The sequence below is a fragment of the Microcebus murinus genome, chromosome 10, assembly GCF_040939455.1.
Source record: "Microcebus murinus isolate Inina chromosome 10, M.murinus_Inina_mat1.0, whole genome shotgun sequence".
NCBI classification, from domain to species: Eukaryota; Metazoa; Chordata; class Mammalia; order Primates; family Cheirogaleidae; genus Microcebus; species Microcebus murinus.
Window position 1 is genome coordinate 87801116 of NC_134113.1, and position 20498 is coordinate 87821613.

The 20498-nt window shown below is 37.7% G+C and overlaps 1 protein-coding gene across 1 annotated transcript in view; it reads left to right on the forward strand.

Moving 5' to 3' along the window:
• The window catches only part of GUCY2C (guanylate cyclase 2C), a 76441-nt gene that overhangs the window by 41401 nt on the left and 14542 nt on the right, over positions 1-20498 (forward strand). The window contains exons 16-21 of the mRNA XM_012753729.3: positions 5379-5465; positions 6575-6707; positions 8567-8704; positions 9952-10040; positions 16920-17011; positions 19509-19667. Of these exons, the coding sequence (XP_012609183.2) occupies positions 5379-5465; positions 6575-6707; positions 8567-8704; positions 9952-10040; positions 16920-17011; positions 19509-19667 (698 nt within the window). The remainder of the gene's footprint in view (positions 1-5378; positions 5466-6574; positions 6708-8566; positions 8705-9951; positions 10041-16919; positions 17012-19508; positions 19668-20498) is intronic.

Below are 20498 nucleotides of genomic sequence, written 5' to 3' on the forward strand. Positions count from 1 at the left end.
AACATGAACATACTCCAAATTCATTTAACAAGGTTAGCATAAGATTGATACTAAAATCTGATTAAAGGCTAACTACACTTATGAATATAGATGCAAAAATATAAATAAAATACCAGAAATGCTAAGCCAGTTGTATACGAAAGCACAACAAAAACAATTGGGTATGGTTAATACTATGAATGGAAAAATATTATTAAAATGTACCATATCAAAAGGTCATAGGAAAAACATCATATGATCATTTTAATTGATGATGAAAGTGATTATTTTAATTGATACTAATAAAATGAACATATATTTCTAATAATAATTAGTTCAAGTATTTCAAAATTAGAAATATTTTCCACATGAGGGATATACTCTGATTCATTTAATTTAAATAAGACAGAAATTTTAGAACGTCAATTAACAGAAGCTAGTCAAAGAGTTTCGTGTGGCTTTTTATTCTCTAAAACACAGCATTCACTCAACAATTAGATTCATACCCATACTGTTTTTGACTGTTTTGACTCTCTACCCTGAGGTAGGAAACTTTTTAAGTATTTAGTGGTGATGAGCCCCCTTCTGGCATTGCTACTTATGCTTGGAGCAGATACCAATGGAAAATTCCACAGGAAACCACTGCTTTTATGATCAATCTAAAGGCAAAGGCTGTCGTTCCCAAGGCAAACTTCCAGTCTCTCCCTGGTGTGATCCCTTTAGGCTTCAATCCATGACAAATCCTATCAGAACCTATTTTTGCAGAGAAACATTTGAGAAAGTCTCTCCCCGGGCAGATTAAACACAATATGCTTCCCATCTTTTACATATACAACCTTGGCTAATCTTGTTTAGAACAGTTGATTGACTCATGCAACAAATATTTATTAAGCACCTATTACATGCCAGACACTGTACTAAAATGTTGAAGATATACTAATGAACAAAAATCATCACAGAGTTTACATTTTCAAAAGGAGAAGAGACAATAAACAAATAAAATATAAGCTATGCCAGGTGCTATGGAGAGAAGGTAGTGGGCTGAAGATGCTATTTAAGATATGACACATGCCAGGTGGGGGGTGGCTCACGCCTGTAATCCTAGCACTCTGGGAGGCCGAGGTGGAGGATCGGTCAACGTCAGGAGTTTGAGAACAGCCTGAGCAAGAGTGAGACCCCATCTCTACTAAAAATAGAAAGAAATTAGCAGGAAAACTAACAAAATATGTAGAAAAAATTAGCCGGGCATGGTGGCACATGCCTGTAGTCCCAGCTACCTGGGAGGCTGAGGCAGGAGGATCACTTGAGCCCAGGAGTTTGAGGTTGCTGTGAGCTAGGCTGATGCCATGGCACTCACTCTAGTCCAGGCAACAGAAGTGAGACTCTGTCTCAAAAAAAAAAAAGATATGACAGGGAAGACTTAGAATGCAACTTTCTTGTTAGGAAAAGAATAAAAGAAATAAATGCAAAAATAAAAAAACAAATTAAAAAACACAAACAAACAAAAGATATGACAGGGAAGAGTCTCTGGTAATTGGGGTAAGAAATGAGGCTGTGAAACCATAGCTTAGAGAAGAAGAGGATAGTAAGTTTAATATTCATAACCTGTTCCCAAGAAGGAAAAAGTGATTAAATCGTGATATATAAGAGAATTATCAGACCTCATTGCAGAAATCGTTTTAGGAGTCCCCCATCATAACAACTCTTAGTAAAGACCTAAACAATACTTCTTCAACATGGCAAAGATTATCTATCATTAAAATAAAAACTAACCTCATCCTTAATGCAAAGTCTCCCTGTCTCCATCCCTGTACTACTACTGGTTAACATTCTGAAAATTCTAGCCAAAACACTAATGCATAAAACAGAAGTAAGATACCCAATTATCAGAAAGTGTCAACCTAAGTTACAGAGAGAGGCTCTCTAAAAGAAAAGATATTTATCTGGAAATAGAGCATTGTAAAGGGAATAAACATGCTACAGTAAATTATGTGTATATTCAGGAGTTAAAGGAAGACAAAAGTTCTTAAAGGAAAAAATGAGATTATTTAACAATAACAATTATAACAATCATGTAATTGTTTTGTTATGAAGATTAATAATAAGGGTGATGTCAGTCTGAGGTTGGACAGGCAAATGGTAGGCAGATATCCTTGCAAAAGTATTTTTTGTGCAAGGTTGCAGTGGCCTTTCTGCAAGGTTGAGGTTTTTGTTGAGTCTTTTGTGATAGTTTTTATCAGGCATACTAGCATAAGAACCCTCTTTTAATGACCTGGCCCCATTTTTCAGTGCTTTAACATTAGCTGACTCTCCAGTTGGATTTGGACAACTTTCACAAAAGAATAGATCTTTCTTCAATTTGCAGATGATTTTTTTATTTGCATAGAAAATGCAAAAGAGTGAAATAAAACAATTCTAGAAGTTTTGTATGATTATATATAAAATAAGTATATAGAAAATAATTTACATATATAATACATATATCATATATACCAGAAAGTCAGTTAGAAAACATAACTCAAAAAATCACTTTCTTAATAACAAAAAATATTTATTTCGAAACAACGTGAAATGCAAAGAATCAGCTAAGAACACTGAAAATTTTCTAAGATATCGAATCTTAACTAAGCAGAACTTAGAGTTACGTTCCTAGATAGGAATCAGAGGCGTGCTGGAGCTGGCTAGGACTGATTCACAGCTGATTGCTAAACATTCAGGAATTTTCGAGTTGGGCAGTGTTAAACTCTTGGTAGCTTCAAACCATGCAGGGCGGGACTATTTCATCATGGTAGTCAGCAATCATACTGTAAATCAGGGCTGTTGCAAACCAGTTTACCAGCACACCAGTAACTGTAGTTCATATTGAAAAGATATAAATTCCTCTGAAAACGATGGACTTCCAATCAAAGACAAAGACACCCCCCTTTTTATTAATTAACAAAGATCATCAGGAAGAAAAATAAAGGAGCAATAATAACCAAAATGTTTTTGAAAAAGGATGAGAGATTACTTGCCAGAAAGTTATTATAATTAAAACAGTGTAGTGATGGCTCATGAATAATCAGATGATTTATGGAAGAAAAATATATGGGCCAAGAATATCATTAAGTGTATAACAAATGTGATTAAAGACGATAATTTAATAAATAGTACTGAGATAATAGGACCTTCAAACCTTTCTGGTTTTTTTTTTTTTAATTTAAAAAAATTTTTTAAAGGCACCCAGGCTGGAGTGCAGGGGTGTGATGATAGCTCACTGCAGCTGTGAACTGGCCTCAAGCGATCCTCAGCCTTTCAAGTAGCTGCAACTACAGGTGTGCACCACCAATGGTTAATTTTTTTTTTTTTTAGTAAAGATGGGGCCTCTCTATGTTGCCCAGACTGGTTTCAACTCTCGGCCTCAAAAGATCCTCGCACCTCAGCCTCCCAAAGTGCTGGGATTACAGGCATGAGCCACTGCGCCCGGCCCAAACTTTTCATTCTCCCTTCCACAAGAGGCTCTTTTCCCATGCAATTCTCTCTTCCCAAAACTTTTGCTTTCTTACTTCATTTGATCTAACAAATGAAATAACAAATCCCCAGATTTTAGGCTCTTTTCATAGTACTTCTCACAGTTATAATTATATATTTATTGGTCTCATTATTTTATGAATGTCAGTTTTCTCCACCAGACTGTGAACTCCATCAGAGGTCCCACTGTAATCTCAGCGCCAAACACTGTGCCTGCTCTAGAGGTTACATTCAATAACTTTTCCCAAAAAAACCCGAAGTAAGCCACCTATTAAAATTGCTCAGAAATTGCATATAAACTTGACTATGAGTTGTGGTCCCAATTTTGTGAAATATATTACATATATTCTATATAGATACATCAAAGAAGACTAGAGGAAAATACCAAAATGAGACTAGATTAGATAGTACAATTAGTGGTGGTTTTATTTTCTTCTTTTTTACATTTTGTAATTTTTTTTCACATTTTCCCCATAATAAATGTATTCCTTTTATAATCAACTTTTACAATTTGGCAGATGAGAACAGGGTAAGAGATAGGGAGACAAAGGGAGAAAAAGGGTAGGAAGGGAGAGATTTAGAGTCTGTCTGTTCACAACTACCCTCCCTTAACTTGATCTAGTTATCACAGCCTGGCCAGTTTTATCTGAAATGATTAATGACTTTTTTTTTTTTTTTTTTTTTTTTTTTTTGAGACAGAGTCTCACTCTGTTGTCCGGGCTAGAGTGCCCTGGTGTCAGCCTAGCTCACAGCAACCTCAAACTCCTGGGCTCAAGCAATCCTGCTGCCTCAGCCTCCTGAGTAGCTGGGACTACAGGCATGCGCCACCATGCCCGGCCTGATTAATGACTTTAGACCCTTGCTTGGAAATTCTTCATACAGTGCCTGAGTTAAAACTTAAGGTCAAAGTGAGCTTTTTCCTAAAATAAGAAACTATAGTTAGGTTATCAGTAAGAGCCTTGTTTAGAGGAAAAACAGTTATTTATTAGATTAATTAAAACCCTGTATCCTGATGGAATCATCATCATGTTAAAATAGTGATTTCAAAATTCCAGGTCATACAATTCACACAAAAAATGTAAAATCTCTCTCTCATTGACAAAGGACTTAGTAAATGTAAAAAAAATAAATAAATAAAAATAAGAGTGATTATGTTTCTGGATTCAACTGATAATGTGAGTAAAAACATAAGCCCAATGAAGAAATTTTCTAATACCAATAATACCAATTCCTAGTTAAAAAACAATAGTCTAAGCCAGGTACAGTAGCTCACGCCTGAAATCCTAGCAACTTTGGGAGCCTAAGGCAGGAAGATCATTTGAGGCCAGGAGTTCGAGACCAGCCTGAGTAACATAGCAAGACCCCATCTCTACAAAAAATTAGCAGGGCATTATGGTACATGTAGTCCCAGCTACTTGGGAGACGAAGGCAGGAGGATTGATTGAGCCAAGAAGTTTGAGGTTGCAGTGAGCTATGATGACACCACCACACTCTAGCCCAGGAGACAGAGCAAGACCTAGTCTCAAAAAACAAAAGCAATAGTCCAATTTGGATGAGACAGAACACAAAGTGCAGCCATTTGTCAAGCAGGCTTGCCCACTCTCCAAGTGGGGGCTGCTCGTTCCTTTATCCCATCTGATGAAAGAACTGGGATTCAGGATGCTATGCGTACCTCCTGCTCACCTCCTTGTGGTAAAACCACTCAACACTTCTTACACAGAGAAGAAAAGAATAGGTGTTCATGAAGACCAGGACGATGGCGTTCCAATTTGTTCCTGATCCTAAGGTTTCATGATTAGAAGGTCATTCTCTGGCTCATAATCATCTCTCCACAATATCCTTCCTTCCTTTCAACAATGCATCTTTTTTCTCTGCCCCTCCCCATTCAGGAAGTTTTAAATGACACAATTTCCTACCCTGATGGTACTTTCATGGATTGGGAATTTAAGATTTCTGTCTTGTATGACATTGCTAAGGTAAGAGACCAACAAACATGAAAAAAAATTGTGAATATTAAATATAGGAATACAGATCAAGCATGTTATTCAACCTCTGTGCATTGGTTTCTTCATCTGTGAAATGATAATAATAATAGGAGCCATGTCACAGAGCTGTTGTGAGAACTTTATGAAATAATGCATGTGCTTACTGCAAAGCCTGGTTTCATATGTATTGTTGGGTGTTTTCTTTTATTATTATTATATTCTTTGTATCTTGGGTGTAGGGAATGCATTTCCACAGATTTTCCGGAAATCAGAAACATAAAACTTTAGGTGTGACAACTGAATTCTCTACTTTATAAGAGAAAATGTTAGCCATTTTACACAAATGATAAATTTGGACATGTATATTCCCACAAGTGAAAACAGAAAAGGACACCAGTAACTGGGGCCTCATTCAAGAATGAAGAAAAGTTGGTCCTGAGAGTGAGCTGTTTGATACAGTTATAAATCACCTGAAAGCCACAGAGGCTTAGAGTCAGTTCAAAAAAATGTTACAGTAGTCCATTTGCTACACACAGGCGATCCGGGCTGAAAACCAGGTTCTGCTGAGACGCCTCTAACCACCAGGGGGCAGCACACCCGCCAACAATGGGCTTCCTCTTTACAAACAAAAGGAAAGAAACATTCTATTTCAAAATAGGCTGAAACCAATTCCATTTTTTGAATAAATATAGCCTAGCCCCTCCTTTCAGAACAGCAAGGTTTTATTATCATATTTTCAAACTGAAGTAATAGCGGACCAGACATACCCAGCGTCAAAGACCAAATAAGCAGTACGCAGATTTATTTTTCCAAATCAACCCTTCACCTCATATTATATTATATACAACCACTAATCCAAAGTTTTCAGACAATTACCTTTTTTACTCTGCCACTTACATAGACTTCAAAACTAGATACAGTGTGTAAGCATATATTAGGGCTTTAACAATATTTTTAAAAGTAGAATCAATGGCATTAAATTTAAAATCTGATGATGTGACTATGTCTATGCCAAAATGATTTCAAAACGTCACTTCTTTCTTTAAAATAATCAAGCATGTCGCATTTCTTTGTTTTCCTGTTATCTGAAAAAATAACAGGGGATGTCATATCTGCACTCCAGTAAGACTGAAGTCCATGGTCGTCTGAAGTCCACCAACTGCGTGGTAGACAGCAGAATGGTAGTGAAGATCACAGATTTTGGATGCAATTCCATTTTACCTCCCAAGAAAGGTCTGTAACAAATGACATGTTTACTCATTTCCCATTTAGTTGTTTAGGTTTTTAAAAAATTTTCTCTCAAACCCATGTAGACTGCTCAGGAAAGGGTGATATTAATCAGAAAACAAATACTTGGAGCCACAAGAGGCAACAGCACTCATGCTTGTCAGCGAACATGTGCTTCTTGATTAAACAAATGTCCCCTGTGGATTTCCTTCATCTGTGTGTCCCTTGATATCACTGAGAAATTGTGAAAAACTTACTGGTTTGTGGAAGCAGAACTGAGTAAAAAAAAAAATTAGAAGAGCAGGAAGAGATCTCACTTAGACGTTATCTGGTCTAACACTTTACATTAATAGAAGACAGAATTGAGAGGCTAAAAGATTTGCCCAAGAAAATAGAATACAAAGCAGAAGACCCATTTCCCATTCTACCCATTAGTCATTTATTACTATAATAATAAGAAACGATAAGGAAACAATTCTTATCAGTAAAATATATTCCCACTTATCTCCTTCAAGATTGTGATGAGGGTCAAAAAAGAGGTAACATAAAGAAAAGTGATTGTAAAACATAAAGGACATTTCCTGTTGAATGTTTATCCTATTCTTTATTACAACTCATAATAAACAGCCTCAGATACTTAGCACTCCTGTGGCCTGAAAATACCACCTAGATCCAAAAACGATATTCTATTTCTAATTCTATTTTTGCAATCCTTTAGTTTTTCCTTAATAAAAGGAAAATCACAATTCTGCCCTTACTTCTACAATCATGTCAAGCATAATATGATATTGGACTCAATCATAATATATCACAATATGATATTGGATCAATTGTACTTGAATCACAAGTCACAAAAATTCATAAGACATGAATTCGAAAAGGCAAGTTATGTTTGGATGGAGAACCAGATGAGGAAAACATGCTTCATCATAAACATATCATTGTACGTAATGACTTGAATTGATACATTTTTCACTGAAGCTGCTGAAGATGGAAATCTCAAAAAGTTTACAAGTAGCTAGGTGATCCTGAAAAATTTCCAAAGGAAAATTAATTGTATTCCCCTGTTATTGCTAAATAAGATATGTGATAGAGGTCCAAAACCCAAGTGTCTATAGAAGCTAAACACAGGACACAGGAGCATTGCACTTGGGTTAAAGTCGACTAGATGCAAAGCATTAGGGAGCAGCAGAGACAAGAGTAAAATGCAAGTAAATTACATGCAATTTTTTTCTAGAAGAATTCTGGGAAAACACCTCAGTGTGCACTAGCTGGCTTGGAGGCTACCAGTATATCATGCTTGGAAAATATCAGTGATAGTCTCTTTGTTTAAATGTGCTGTCTTTATCTTCTTTTAGTAAATATATATTATATATAAAATAATTAATTATAATAATTTAAGGAAAATATATATCTAAAGTGTATTTTCATATGTATACAATATATATTTATTTATAAAGCCGTTCATAGGTTCATTCCGTATGTCCAATAAGCTATTAAATTCCTCAGCCTCTCATATTCTACTGCATTTATTAAATATATATTTACTTAGCACTTACTATACACCAAGCCCTGTTCCAGGTGGGCCTGGAGGTTTCAGGACTAGGATTCTAGCAGTTTTGGATAGCGTATTGCCAGGTGGCATCACCCAAATCCTGGAATTTCATAGTCCCCTTAAAATTTAAGTGTGTGTTCTACGATTGATCACTAGAATTAGCACAAACTCCTCAAAAGTTTAGAACCCTATCAATTCAAGAACACCCATATCCAGGGTAGCTGGTGTAGGGACTTAAACAAAAGCAGGTTAGAGACCTGCGGGCCACTCGCTCCCCTCAACTTTGCGATCCCCATGTCTGAACGCACAGACCTGTGGACAGCTCCGGAGCACCTCCGCCAGGCCAGCGTCTCTCAGAAGGGAGACGTGTACAGCTACGGGATTATCGCTCAGGAGATCATCCTGCGGAAAGAAACCTTCTACACGCTGAGCTGCCGGGACAAGAATGGTAAGTCTGAACCCCTTCATCTGCCCCCGCCGGGAGCTGGCCAACCTGCACCCCAGGCTCCCCGAGACCCTGACTTGTTTGTGCCCACGTCTCAATCCCATCTTCTGCACGAGTAATGACTTCTCATCTGCACTACTCCTTTGACGGAGGAATTGGAAGGATTGAGGGTTAGAGAGCTCTGAAAAGCACAAGATGATGCATGCTGCCAGGTGTTGCTATTGCTAGTATTATTATTAAGAATCTTCCCTACAATTTCCCCCTTTCTTACTGATTCCAATAAGGGAATGTGTCTGCTTAACACTTAAACTAGAGCACTCTAGCAGAAAAACATACATAGTTTAGTTCTTACTAAGAGAAGATCTATAGGTTTTTGTCACATGTCCTTGCAGGGAAAAATCCTTCATTTCATCCATCCAATCCTGACTTACTGAGCATTTCTTACCATGTTTCCCTGAAAATAAGACAGGGTCTTATGTTTATTTTTCCTCAAGAAGACACCCAAGGACTTATTTTCAGTGAATGTGTTATTTTTTTTAAGTACAGTACAACAATCTACATTTATTCAAATATAGTTAAGTCGTCTTCTTCTGGAACATCATCATAACTCTCCAAACCCCAAAATCCATCCTGAATTTCTTGCGACTCTATTTCCTTTGGAACCATGGGCCCCAATCTCTCATGTCAAGCGGTAGAGCTCTCACTGGGCAGATGAGAAAGGCTGCCTGTTTTCTTTAGCTCCGAAACGAAATGCATGGGTTGTGCAGATACACTGTGTAGCCACGCCCATCACTAGGTCTTATTTTTGGGGTAGGGCTTATATTGCACAAATGCTTAAAAATCCTGCTAGGGCTTATTTTATGAGTAGGTCATCTTTTTGAAGAAACACAGTATGTGCCAGTGCTTAACTGATTGGGAGAGGGTAGGGAGACTAAGGGACGTAGAGAGGTTGGAGCCAAAGCATAGACAGAGGGAGCCTACTAAAGGAAGGGGTGTCTGCATTGAGTTAAAGGGTGAGTAGCCTAACCTTAAGGTCATCTCCTGGTTATGGTGGGATAAAACCCCTCCGCCCTGTGCCTCATTCATTCAGCATCTATCTACTGAGTGCTGACCTCGACTTGACAACACTCTCACTGGGCTGAAGAGCCTTGGCGGAGGGTGAAGGGAGTGCAGTGAACAAATTCAGAGTCTGCTGAAATTTCTTCATGCTGTATTCACCCTTGTAATTTGCATTTTCCTCATCCGATCAGAGAAGATTTTCAGAGTTGAAAATTCCAACGGAATAAAACCCTTCCGCCCAGATCTATTCCTGGAAACAGCAGAGGAAAAAGAGCTCGAAGTGAGTATATCCTCCTTGTGTTCCTTTCTTTGGCCCCCCAAAAACTTTGGAGATTGAAACAATAAAAATTTATTCACTTAAAGTTTTGGAGGCTAGAAGTCCAAAATCAAGTTCTCACCAAGGCCATGCTCCCTCCAGAGGCTCTAAAGGGAAATAATCCATTCCTTATTTCTTCCAGAAGCCTCTGACGGCTATGGACATTCCTTGGCTGTGGCCACACACTCCAATCCCTGCCTTTGATCACATCTTCTCTTCTGTCAATTCTCTGTCTCCTTCCTATTAGGGCACATGTGATTGCAGGGGGTCCCACCCACATAATCCAGAATAACTGCCCCATCTCAAGACCCTTAATTCAATTTCATCTGCAAAGACCCTTTTTCCAAAGAAGGTAACGTTTACAGATTCCAGGGATTAGAAGTGCCTTTGGGAGCCATCCTCAGCCTTTCACACTCTCCATGCCCTTGCCCCTCCCCAACTGGCTCCTAAAGTACACATCTCATTCTCTGCAATTTTTTTTCTTTTTTAAATTGGTATATAATATTTGTACATATTGACTGGGCACAGTGGCTAATGCCTGTAATCCCAGCACTTTGGGAGGCCAAAGTGGGAGGATCACTTGAGGTCAGGAGTTTGAGATAAGCTTGGGCTATTGCAAGACCCCATCTCTATAAAAACTAAGAAAACTTAGCTGGGTGTGGTGGTGTGTGCCTGTAGTCCCAGCTACTTGGGAGGCTGAAGCAGGAGGATTGAGCCCAGGAATTAGAGACTTCAGTGAGCTATGATCCTGCCACTGCACCCCAGCCTGGGTGACAGAGCAAGACCCTGTCTAAAAAAAAAAAGGATTTAAAAAGAAAAAAAAATTGTACATATTTATGGCATACATGTGATTTGTTTTTATATACACAGAATGTGTAATGATCACGTATTTGGCATATCCATCCCTCAAGTGTTAATTATTTCTATGTATTGGGAACATTTCAAGTCCTCCCTTCTAGCTCTTTTGAAATGCACAGTACATTGTTGTTAACTATAGTCACCCTATTCCGCTATTGAACATTATTAATAGAACTTATTTCTTCTATCTGACTGTGTGTTTGTACCCATTAACCAATCTCTCTTCAACCCTACACACCCCCACTCCCTTCCCAGCCTCTTGTACTTTTTACTCTCTACCTCTATGGGATCAACTTTTTTAGCCCCCACATTTAAGTGAAAACATGCAATATTTGTCTTCATGTGCTTGACTTATTTCACTTAACATACTGATCCCAGTTTCATCCATGTTGCTGCAAATGACAGGATTTCATTCTTTCTTAAGACTGAATAATATTCCACTGTGTGTGTGTGTGTGTGTGTGTGTGTGTTTCTATTGATGGACACTTAGGTAGATTCCATATCTTGGCTGTTGTGGATACTGTTGCCATAAACATGGGAGTGCAGGTATCCCTCTGATTTACTGATCTATTTTCATTTTGATTTTGTGTCCTGAAACTTTACGGAATTTATTTATCAGATCTAAGAGTTTTTTGGTGGTGCCTTTAGGCTTTCTAGATCTGAAGTCATAATCATGTGGTCTGCAGAGAAGAATGATTTAATTTCTTCTTTTCCAATTTTAATGCCTTTTATTTCTTTCTCTTGCCTGATTGCTCAGGCTAGAACTTATAGTATTATATTGATTAGGAGTGGTGAAAGTGGGCATCCTTTTCTTGTTCCAGTTCTTAGAGAAAAGGCTTTCAGCTTTTCCTCATCAGTATGATATTAGCTGTATGTTCATCATATATGGCTTTTATAATGAAGCATGTTCCTTCTATGCCTAGTTTGTTGAGAGTTTTTATACAAAAGGATGTTGAATTTTATTAAATGCTTTTTCTGTGTCTATTGAGGTGATCATATGGTTTTTATCCTTCATTCTGTTGATGTGATGTGTCACATTTCTTGCTTAGCTTATATTGAACCATCCTTGCATTCCTGGAATACATCCCACTTGATCATCATGTATTACCTTTTTTGTTGTTGTTGTTATTTATTTATTTTTATTTTAGCGCATTATGGGGGTACAAGTGTTAAGGTTACTTATATTGTCCATGCCCCCCTCCCTCCTCCAGTAAGAGCTTCAAGCATGTCCATCCCCCAAATGTTGCACATCTTACTCGTTGTGGTTGTATATGCCCGTCCCTCCTCCCCCCTCCCACCCTCCTGACACCCGATAAATGTTACTTCTATATGTCCACTTAGGTTGTATTACCTTTTTGATGTGCTGTTGGATTTGGTTTACTAATACATAGTTGAGGATTCTTGCATCTATATTCATCAGGGATGTTGGCATCTAGTTTTATTTTTTGCTACATCTCTGTCTGGTTTTGGTATCAAGGTAATGCTGACCTCATAGAATGAATTAGGGAGAATTCCCTGTTCTTTAATTTTTTGGAATAGTTTGAGGAGAAATGGTATAAATTCTTTTTTAGAAGTTTGGTAGAATTTGGAAATGAAACCATCTTGTCCTGGACTTTGCTGTAAGAGTCTTTATTACTGATTCAATCTCATGACTTGTTATCGGTCTGGTCTGTTCAGATTTTCTGTTTCTTCATGATTCAGTTTTGGCAGGATGTATGTGTCCAGGAATTTATCCATTTCTTCTAGGTTTTATAGTTTGTTAGTGTATAGTTGTTCTTAATAGTTTTTGATTGTCCTTTGCATTTCTGTGGTATCAAATGTAATGCATCCTTTTTCATGTCTGATTTTACTTAGGTATTCTCCTAAGTAACTTAGATATTCTCCTTTTACTTAGGTATTCTCCTTTTTTTTCTTGGATAGTCTGGTTAGTGGTTTATTGATTTTGTTTATATTTTAAAAAAAACACAACTTTTTGTTTTGTTAATTCTTTGCATTTTTTTTCCTTTTTAATCTCTATTTCATTTAGTTCTATTCTGATCTTTATTATTTCTTTCATTCCACCACTTTTGGGTTTGGTTTTTTCTTGCATTTCTAGCTCCTTGAAGTGCATCATTAGATTGTTTATTTGAAATCTTTCTACTTTTTTGATGTGGACATTTATTATTATAAACTTCTCTCTTAGCACTACTTTTGCTATATCCCATAGGTTTTAGTATATTGTATTTCTATTTGTTTCAAGAACTTTTTAAATTTCCTCTTTAATTTCTTCTTTGGCCCAGTGGTCATTCAAAGCATGTTGTTTAATTTCCATGTATTTGTACAGTTTTCAAAGTTCCTCTTGTTTTGATTTCTAGTTTTGTTCTGCTGAGGTCTGAGAAGATACTTGATATACTTTCAATTTTTTAAAATTTGTTGAGACTTGTTTTATGGTCTAACATTTGGTCTGTCCTGGAAAATGTTTCATGTGCTGAAGAATGTGTATTCTATAGCTGCTGAATGAAGTGCTCTGTAAATGTCTGTTAGTCCTATTTGGTTTAATGTGCAGTTTAAATCCAGTGCTTCTTTGCTGATTTTCTGTCTAGATGATTTGTCTAATGCTAAGAATGGGTTGTTACTGTCCCCAAATATTATTGTATTGCAGTCTATCTCTTCCTTTAGATCTAATAATATTTGCTTTATATATCTGGGGGCCTGGGTGTTGGGTGTACATATGTTTACTATGGTTATGTCTTCTTACTAAATTCATCCTTTTTTCATTATATAATGACCTTCTTCGTCATTTTACTTGAAGTCTGTTTTGTCTGTTATAAGTATAGCTACTCTTGCTTGCTTTTGGTTTCTGTTTGCATGGAATATCTTTTCCCATCCCTTTACTTTCAGTTTATATGTGTCTCTACAAGTGACATGAGTTTCTTGTAGGCAGCATATATTTGGGTTATTTTTAAAAATCCATTCGGCCAGTCTATACTTTATGTGGAAAGTTTAATCTGTTTACATTCAAGGTTATTGATATATATTGATATATGAGAGCTTATTCCTGTCATTTTATTAATTGATTTCTGATTGTTTTGTATATCCTTTGCTCCTTTTTTTCTCTCTTACTATCATTGTAATTTGGTGATTTTGTGTAACGGTAACATTTGAGTCTTTTCTCTTCCTTGTTTGTTTGCTTTACCATTGGGTTTCATACATTTCATTTCTAAATGTAGGACCCCCTTTAGCATTTCTTGTAGGGCCAGTCTAGAGATGATGAATCCCCTCAGCTTTTGCTTGTCCAGAAAAGACTTTATTTCTCCTTCATTTATGAAGGGTAACTTTGGTGGGTATAGTATCCTTGACTGATTTCTTTTTCTTTCAGTACTTTGAATATAGCATCCCATTCATTCCTGGCCTATAAGGTTTCTGCTGAGAAATCTGCTGTTAGACTCATGGGGCTTCCCTTATAAGTGACTAGATGTTTTTCTCTTGCTGTTTTGAGAATTCTGTCTTTGACTTTAACAGTTTGACTATAATGTGCCATGGAGAAGACCTATTTGAATTGTATTTATTTGGGAATCTCTGAGCATCATGAATCTAACTGACTTCTAGACTTGAGAAGTTTTTAGGTATTATTTTGTTAAATAGGTTTTCTGTCCCTTTCATTTTTTCTTCACCTTCTGGGACACCAAAAATGTGGTCACTTTATGGTGTCCCATATGTCATAAAGGGACAGTCCATGAGGGAGTGTTCTGTTGCCAATGGTGGGTGAATGGGGTGTTCTGTTGCCAATGGTGGGTGAATGGGGCTGATTCGTCCTCAAGCCCCTCCATGGCATGCTTGGGCACTGAGAGGGCAGAGCCGGCTGGGCAGACTTATCCTCAGACCCCCAGGGGTGTGTGTAGACACTGATTGTGGTCAGCAGGGACCATTCTCAATTTTTATGAGCTAAAAGAACAAGATGTCCATGTGATATACTTTTTAGGCTTACAAATACTATCTACTGATTTAAAAATAAGTAAGCCAACATCTAGAAGAAATATAGAAATGTATGTTCACTCATCTTACCCTTTCTGTGAAGGAAATGAAGCTTTTCTTTCTTTTAAATAATCTTTCAAAACTGCTTTTAAGGCCCATGAAAATTTTCTTATTTTTTTCTTTTAGAATCTTACCTGAGATTTAATAATCCAAAAAGATAGTGAATAAAATATTTTAAGATATTTATTGTCTTACACATTTTGCAGGATAAAAGTAGAAACATTTTCCTTCAATTTATAAGGACTCTGCCAGATGAGTTTTATGACCACACTTTTTCCTTGCCTCTTTTCTCTCTTTTTCAATGGTAAAGACATGTTATAGCCCCAAGTTTCTGGGATACAACTGCTCCTATCCCTGTTTCTCCTCATTCTTTTTTTCCTCCCAGTTTTCTGGATCCAGGGACTCTTCCCCACACATGAGGATATCACTTCCCAAACTCCCTTTTCTATTCTGAGTATATCCATGTTTAAAACCTTTTTTACCAAATTACCATCATCCTCAATTTGTATAGTTGGACAGTTCTGGAATTGGAAATGAGGAGTAAGATTTCATGTCTAATAGCTTGTTCCAATAGAATACAGGCCTGAAACTATTCATATATCACTCACCAATGCTCAAAAAGCACCCAGTGTAATCATCCCTCTCTATCTGTGGAGAAGTGGTTCCAGGAAGCCCCAGAAATACCCAAATCCACAGGTGCTCAAGTCCTTTGCATAAAATGGTGTCGTTTTTGCATAAAAGCCACACACATCCTCCCGTACATTTTAAATCATCTTTAGATTACTTATAACACCTAATACAATGTAAATGCTATGTGATTAGTTGTGATATTGGATTGTTTAGGGAAGAATGACAAGAAAGAAAAGTCTGCACATGTTCAGTACAGACACAGCCATCCCTTTTTTCCCCCCAATACTTCTTTCCACCCACGGATATGGAGGGCTGACTATATTGCATTCTGTGGTGCCGTATCAACCCTGTTGTTTGTTGTTTCTGTCAATCCTGTTCACAGGTAGTCAGCAGAAAATTCGCCACTAGGAGCATCATCTAGTGGTGAATATAGGCAACCCCAGGGTATTCCATGGCTCTAGTCCCCTCCCAGGGAATCATTCCAGTGAAGTACAGGGATAGGGATTGTGTTTAGTACCACTTATAATCCTGTTTTAGCCAGAATGAAGAATATACTTTATTTAAAGCCACTGGTTTTCACCACACTTTTGATCAAACAAAAGCTGCAAACAAGTGGCAGCAGATGAGATGGGGTTCCACGGACTTCCTCCTGTCTTCCTCCCTCTGCCCCCATACCTGCCTTTTCTCCGTGTCACTTCTCCATGGTAGCTGTGCATTGCAGTCACCTAGGGAACTTTAACAAATAGCACTTCCCTTTGCTTATGCAATATTTGGGACACATTTATATTAATGAATTATTCACCGTTTATCTGAAATCCAGATTTAACTAGGTGTCCTGTATTTTTATGTGCTAATCTGGGAGCCCTACTAAGGCCACTCTGTAAGACAGTTAAATCAGAATCTCTTGGGATAGAGCTTGGGCATAATTTATGTAAATGTTCCCCAGGTGATTTTACTTAGCTGTGGCTGAGAACCACTGACAGTCAGGCTTCGATTCTCATTTAGAGCCACTTGTCTCATACTCACTGAGCCTCACTATAGTTTTGCCCTCTCCAACATAAACCCTGCATTTAGCCTTTCCCATCCATCCAGCCTCATCCAAATTGTTATCACATTTTTTAAGTTGATTTCTCCCAACAGAATGGCTGGGTAAGATAGTGCAGGTGGTGATGCTTGAGACAGAAACTGCAGAGAACTGGGGATCTTATCCTCATTGTCAGAGTTGGAAATATTTTCAAACTACTCCCTACTTTAATTACTCCCTTCAAGGAGAATAGGATAGGGTTCTATCTTGATTGACTTTACCATCCCCTGAGCTAATCTGCCACTTCTTTCTTCCAGGTGTATCTACTTGTCAAAAACTGTTGGGAAGAAGATCCAGAAAAGAGACCAGATTTCAAAAAAATTGAGACCACACTGGGCAAGATATTTGGGTACTGCTGAAATTTTTACTTTTCTTCACTAATTTTATATTTTTCAATGATAGTTGACATTCACTGGCACCTAAAAATAAAAATATCTGTTCCAACGAAAAAGTCCCAGGCTGCAACCAACACCTGCCTTGTACAATTTTAAATGATATGGAGACTAACAGATCATTTTCTCAGGGAAAAGTTAAATGCTCAAGGTCAAAACTTTTCTGATTAAAAAATAAATTTGACTAATCCTAAATCTGTTTAAAATATAGCTTCCAGAGCCTTCTGCAGCTGATTAGGATTTAGAAGTATAACATGGGTCCTGAGAATCTGTGAAGCCCCTAGATATTAATAATTCTTAAAATTAGCATGTTTCTTAAAGTCTTAAAATCACCAGCTTTGGCCCTAGATACTTATGTCATGTGTCAGAGTGTGATAATTCAAGGTCTGAATAAAAAAGCACACACCCTGGAAGGTTGAATTTTAGATGCTTCATGTCTTCAGTGAATACACTGCAGAATGAGAAAAATTACCTTAATTAAGAGTTTGGTGATCCAATTTCTAGACTAGGGTCTGATAATAGCTTGCTGTGGGACATTGAGCAAAACACTTACCCTCACTGGGTATCAATTTGCTTATTAGGAAAACTAGATTGAACCAGATGATTTCTACAATTCCTTCCAGATTTAACTTTCTGTAGTTCTCATTAGATCAAAAGATTTGGATATTTAATGAGGCTAAAAGTCCAGGGCTGGAGATGAGGTAGAATGAGCTTAATGAAAGTGTAGTCATTGATTGGTAGTACTAAGCTATTGGCTGTGGGAATGGTTGTAGGAAATTATAAAGGATTTAATTCCAGCTCCTTTCCCACTCCTTCCCAGGGCTGTTGCTAAAGTCAGATGAGACCGTATGGGTGACTGGTGAAATGCAAACTCATGAAAATAAACCGGGCCTCTGACATTTAGCCTTCAGTGTGGGGTTTCTCAAACTTGGCTGTACAATGGAATCAACTGAGGAACATTCAAAAACACTAATGCTGGGGTTCAACCCTAAAAAGTCTGCCTGGTCTGGGATGCAGGATGGTATCAGGATTTTTAATAGCTCCCCAGGTGATTAAAATATACCGTGTATGTTGAAAAAACTTTTAATTGAATCAGTTCCTCATGGAGTAAGATAATACATCTTCATCCCCTATGTCTGCTTTCTCACCCATTCTGCTCAACTAGACTTGGTACTGGTAGTTTCAAGCAAGAATCCCCCAGGGAGCTTGTTAAAAAATGTTGTTTCTTAATCCCAAGCCCAGCAATTTCAGCCACATAGGTCTGGGGTAGGACTCAGAAATGTACTGGATTCTTAACAAACATCCCTCCCCATCCCAGGGGATTATAACGTAGGCCATCTTCTCCAGGGAACAGAGTGACAACTTGTTATTGCAATAATGAAGTGGCCGTGATTGTTCAGCACCTTCAGCTGTGCCTTAGGTATTGCGAACGTTCTCTCTGACCCTCACAATGGCAGAAGAACTCAATGTCTCTCCTCCCTGCCCTCTGCACCAAAGCTTGTCAGACCTCCCAATGTCACACAAAGCTGGCATCTAATCCAAGTCTCCTCAGTCTAACAAAGTAACCCAGAGTTGAGGTTTTGGCTGTAGGACCCCTTCCATGATCTCTGTTCTAAGGAGATAATGAAAGGCTTGACTTGGCTCTTCTTGGTCATTTTCTTACACTTCCATTTATCACTTCTAGACCATTTTTTAAAGAGGTTTTTCTTTATCACAAATTGTTTATTATTAAAATTTTAGCAAACATAAATAAGCTAGAAAGTGAAAATATCACCTGTTTTCCAATAGATGACCACCTGTCTTCAAAAAATAAAGTTGGGATTATGTTTGTTGTTTTATAAGCTGATGTTTTTCACTTAATAATATCAAGGTAGCAGCTTTCTGTGTATTTAACTATTCTAATCCATATTTTTTGAGATGTTAATATTCTATTCCACCATAATATTTTAACTACATTTTTGGTTATTTTCAAATGTTTGGTTTTGTAAAGAATGCTGTGATTTTCTTTGTAGTGAACTTGAAATACGTTTGGGTTTTTTTGTTGTTTTGTTTTGTTTCCTTATTTTGCTGTCTGTCCCAATTTGTCCTGTGAAATATGTTTGTGATTATTTCCAAAAAGTAGAGTTGGTGAGCTGATAGCTATGTGCATCCTTAAAGCTTGTGTGACACATTTTTACCAGATTGCTCTCCAGGAAGGTTGTGCTGTATATATTTCCTCCTTCTCCTACATTTATGACCATCATTCCAGCATTTGTTTTTCTTTTTTAAATCTTATTTTTATTTTGACTTTTTTGATCTCTCCTGAGGTTAACTTTTTCTTGTTATGTTTGTTGGCCCCCACCTTTTATTTTTCACTGTTGAATGACCTGTTCCCCATATTTGCCCACTGTTTTATTGAATGTTTCATGTTTTCTTAATAATGAATAAGAGCTCTTTATCTATTACCACCTACAGCCTTTTTCATGATCAAAAAAATGAAAGTTATATGGATACTTTGATCCGACGTCTACAGCTATATTCTCGAAACCTGGAACACCTGGTAGAGGAAAGGACGCAGCTGTACAAGGCAGAGAGGGACAGAGCTGACAGACTCAACTTTATGTTGCTCCCAAGGTAAGGCAAGTCCTCCTGCTGCTGTGGTTTTCCACAGTTCTACAGCCAGGCTTCATAGTTCAAGGCTGCAACCTTCAGCGTATCTGTCTAGCATGATTTTTCTTTGTATCTATGTAGAATTTTTCCTTTTGTGTATTTTCCCTTTGTAATTATTAGGATTAAAAATGCATGTACCTTGCTAAATGCTGTTCCAGTTTGTACTCTGCATACCAAGAAGAAAAAGTTCATTTTCAAATGGTATTGTGGTACCACGGGAGGAACATGGACTGTGGAGTCCAACTGACCAACAAAAATGTCCATTATGTTTTTGTCACTTTTATTGGTCTATGACCTTAGGCAAGTCACAATCTGCCTCTCAGTCTCAAAATAGAAATCAAAGTTTTCCTACAGGATATGTGAGCTATAAGACACTTTGGGGAAGTAAGTGGTAGTTTCTTGGCTTTCCTTTTTTCACCACAAGTAGAAGCCAAGTGACAAGAGAGGAAGCCAGCTTTGGTGGAGGAGGTAGGGCAAACGCGTCAGACAGGGGTCCTCAAACTTTTTAAACAGGGGGCCAGTTCACTGTCCCTCAGACCGTTGGAGGGCCGGACTATAGTTTTAAAAAAACTATGAACAAATTCCTACGCACACTGCACATATCTTATTTTGAAGTAAAAAAACAAGCGGGCAAAAACACGTGCATGTGGCCCGAGGGCCATAGTTTGAGGAGGCCTGGTCAGATGTCTCACCTCGGGGGTATCTATGGGCCGACCTCCATTTTGTGAAGCGATATTACAGCCATGACAGAGGAGAAGGGAAGTAAGATTGAAACTCCCAAATGGTCTAAAGGTT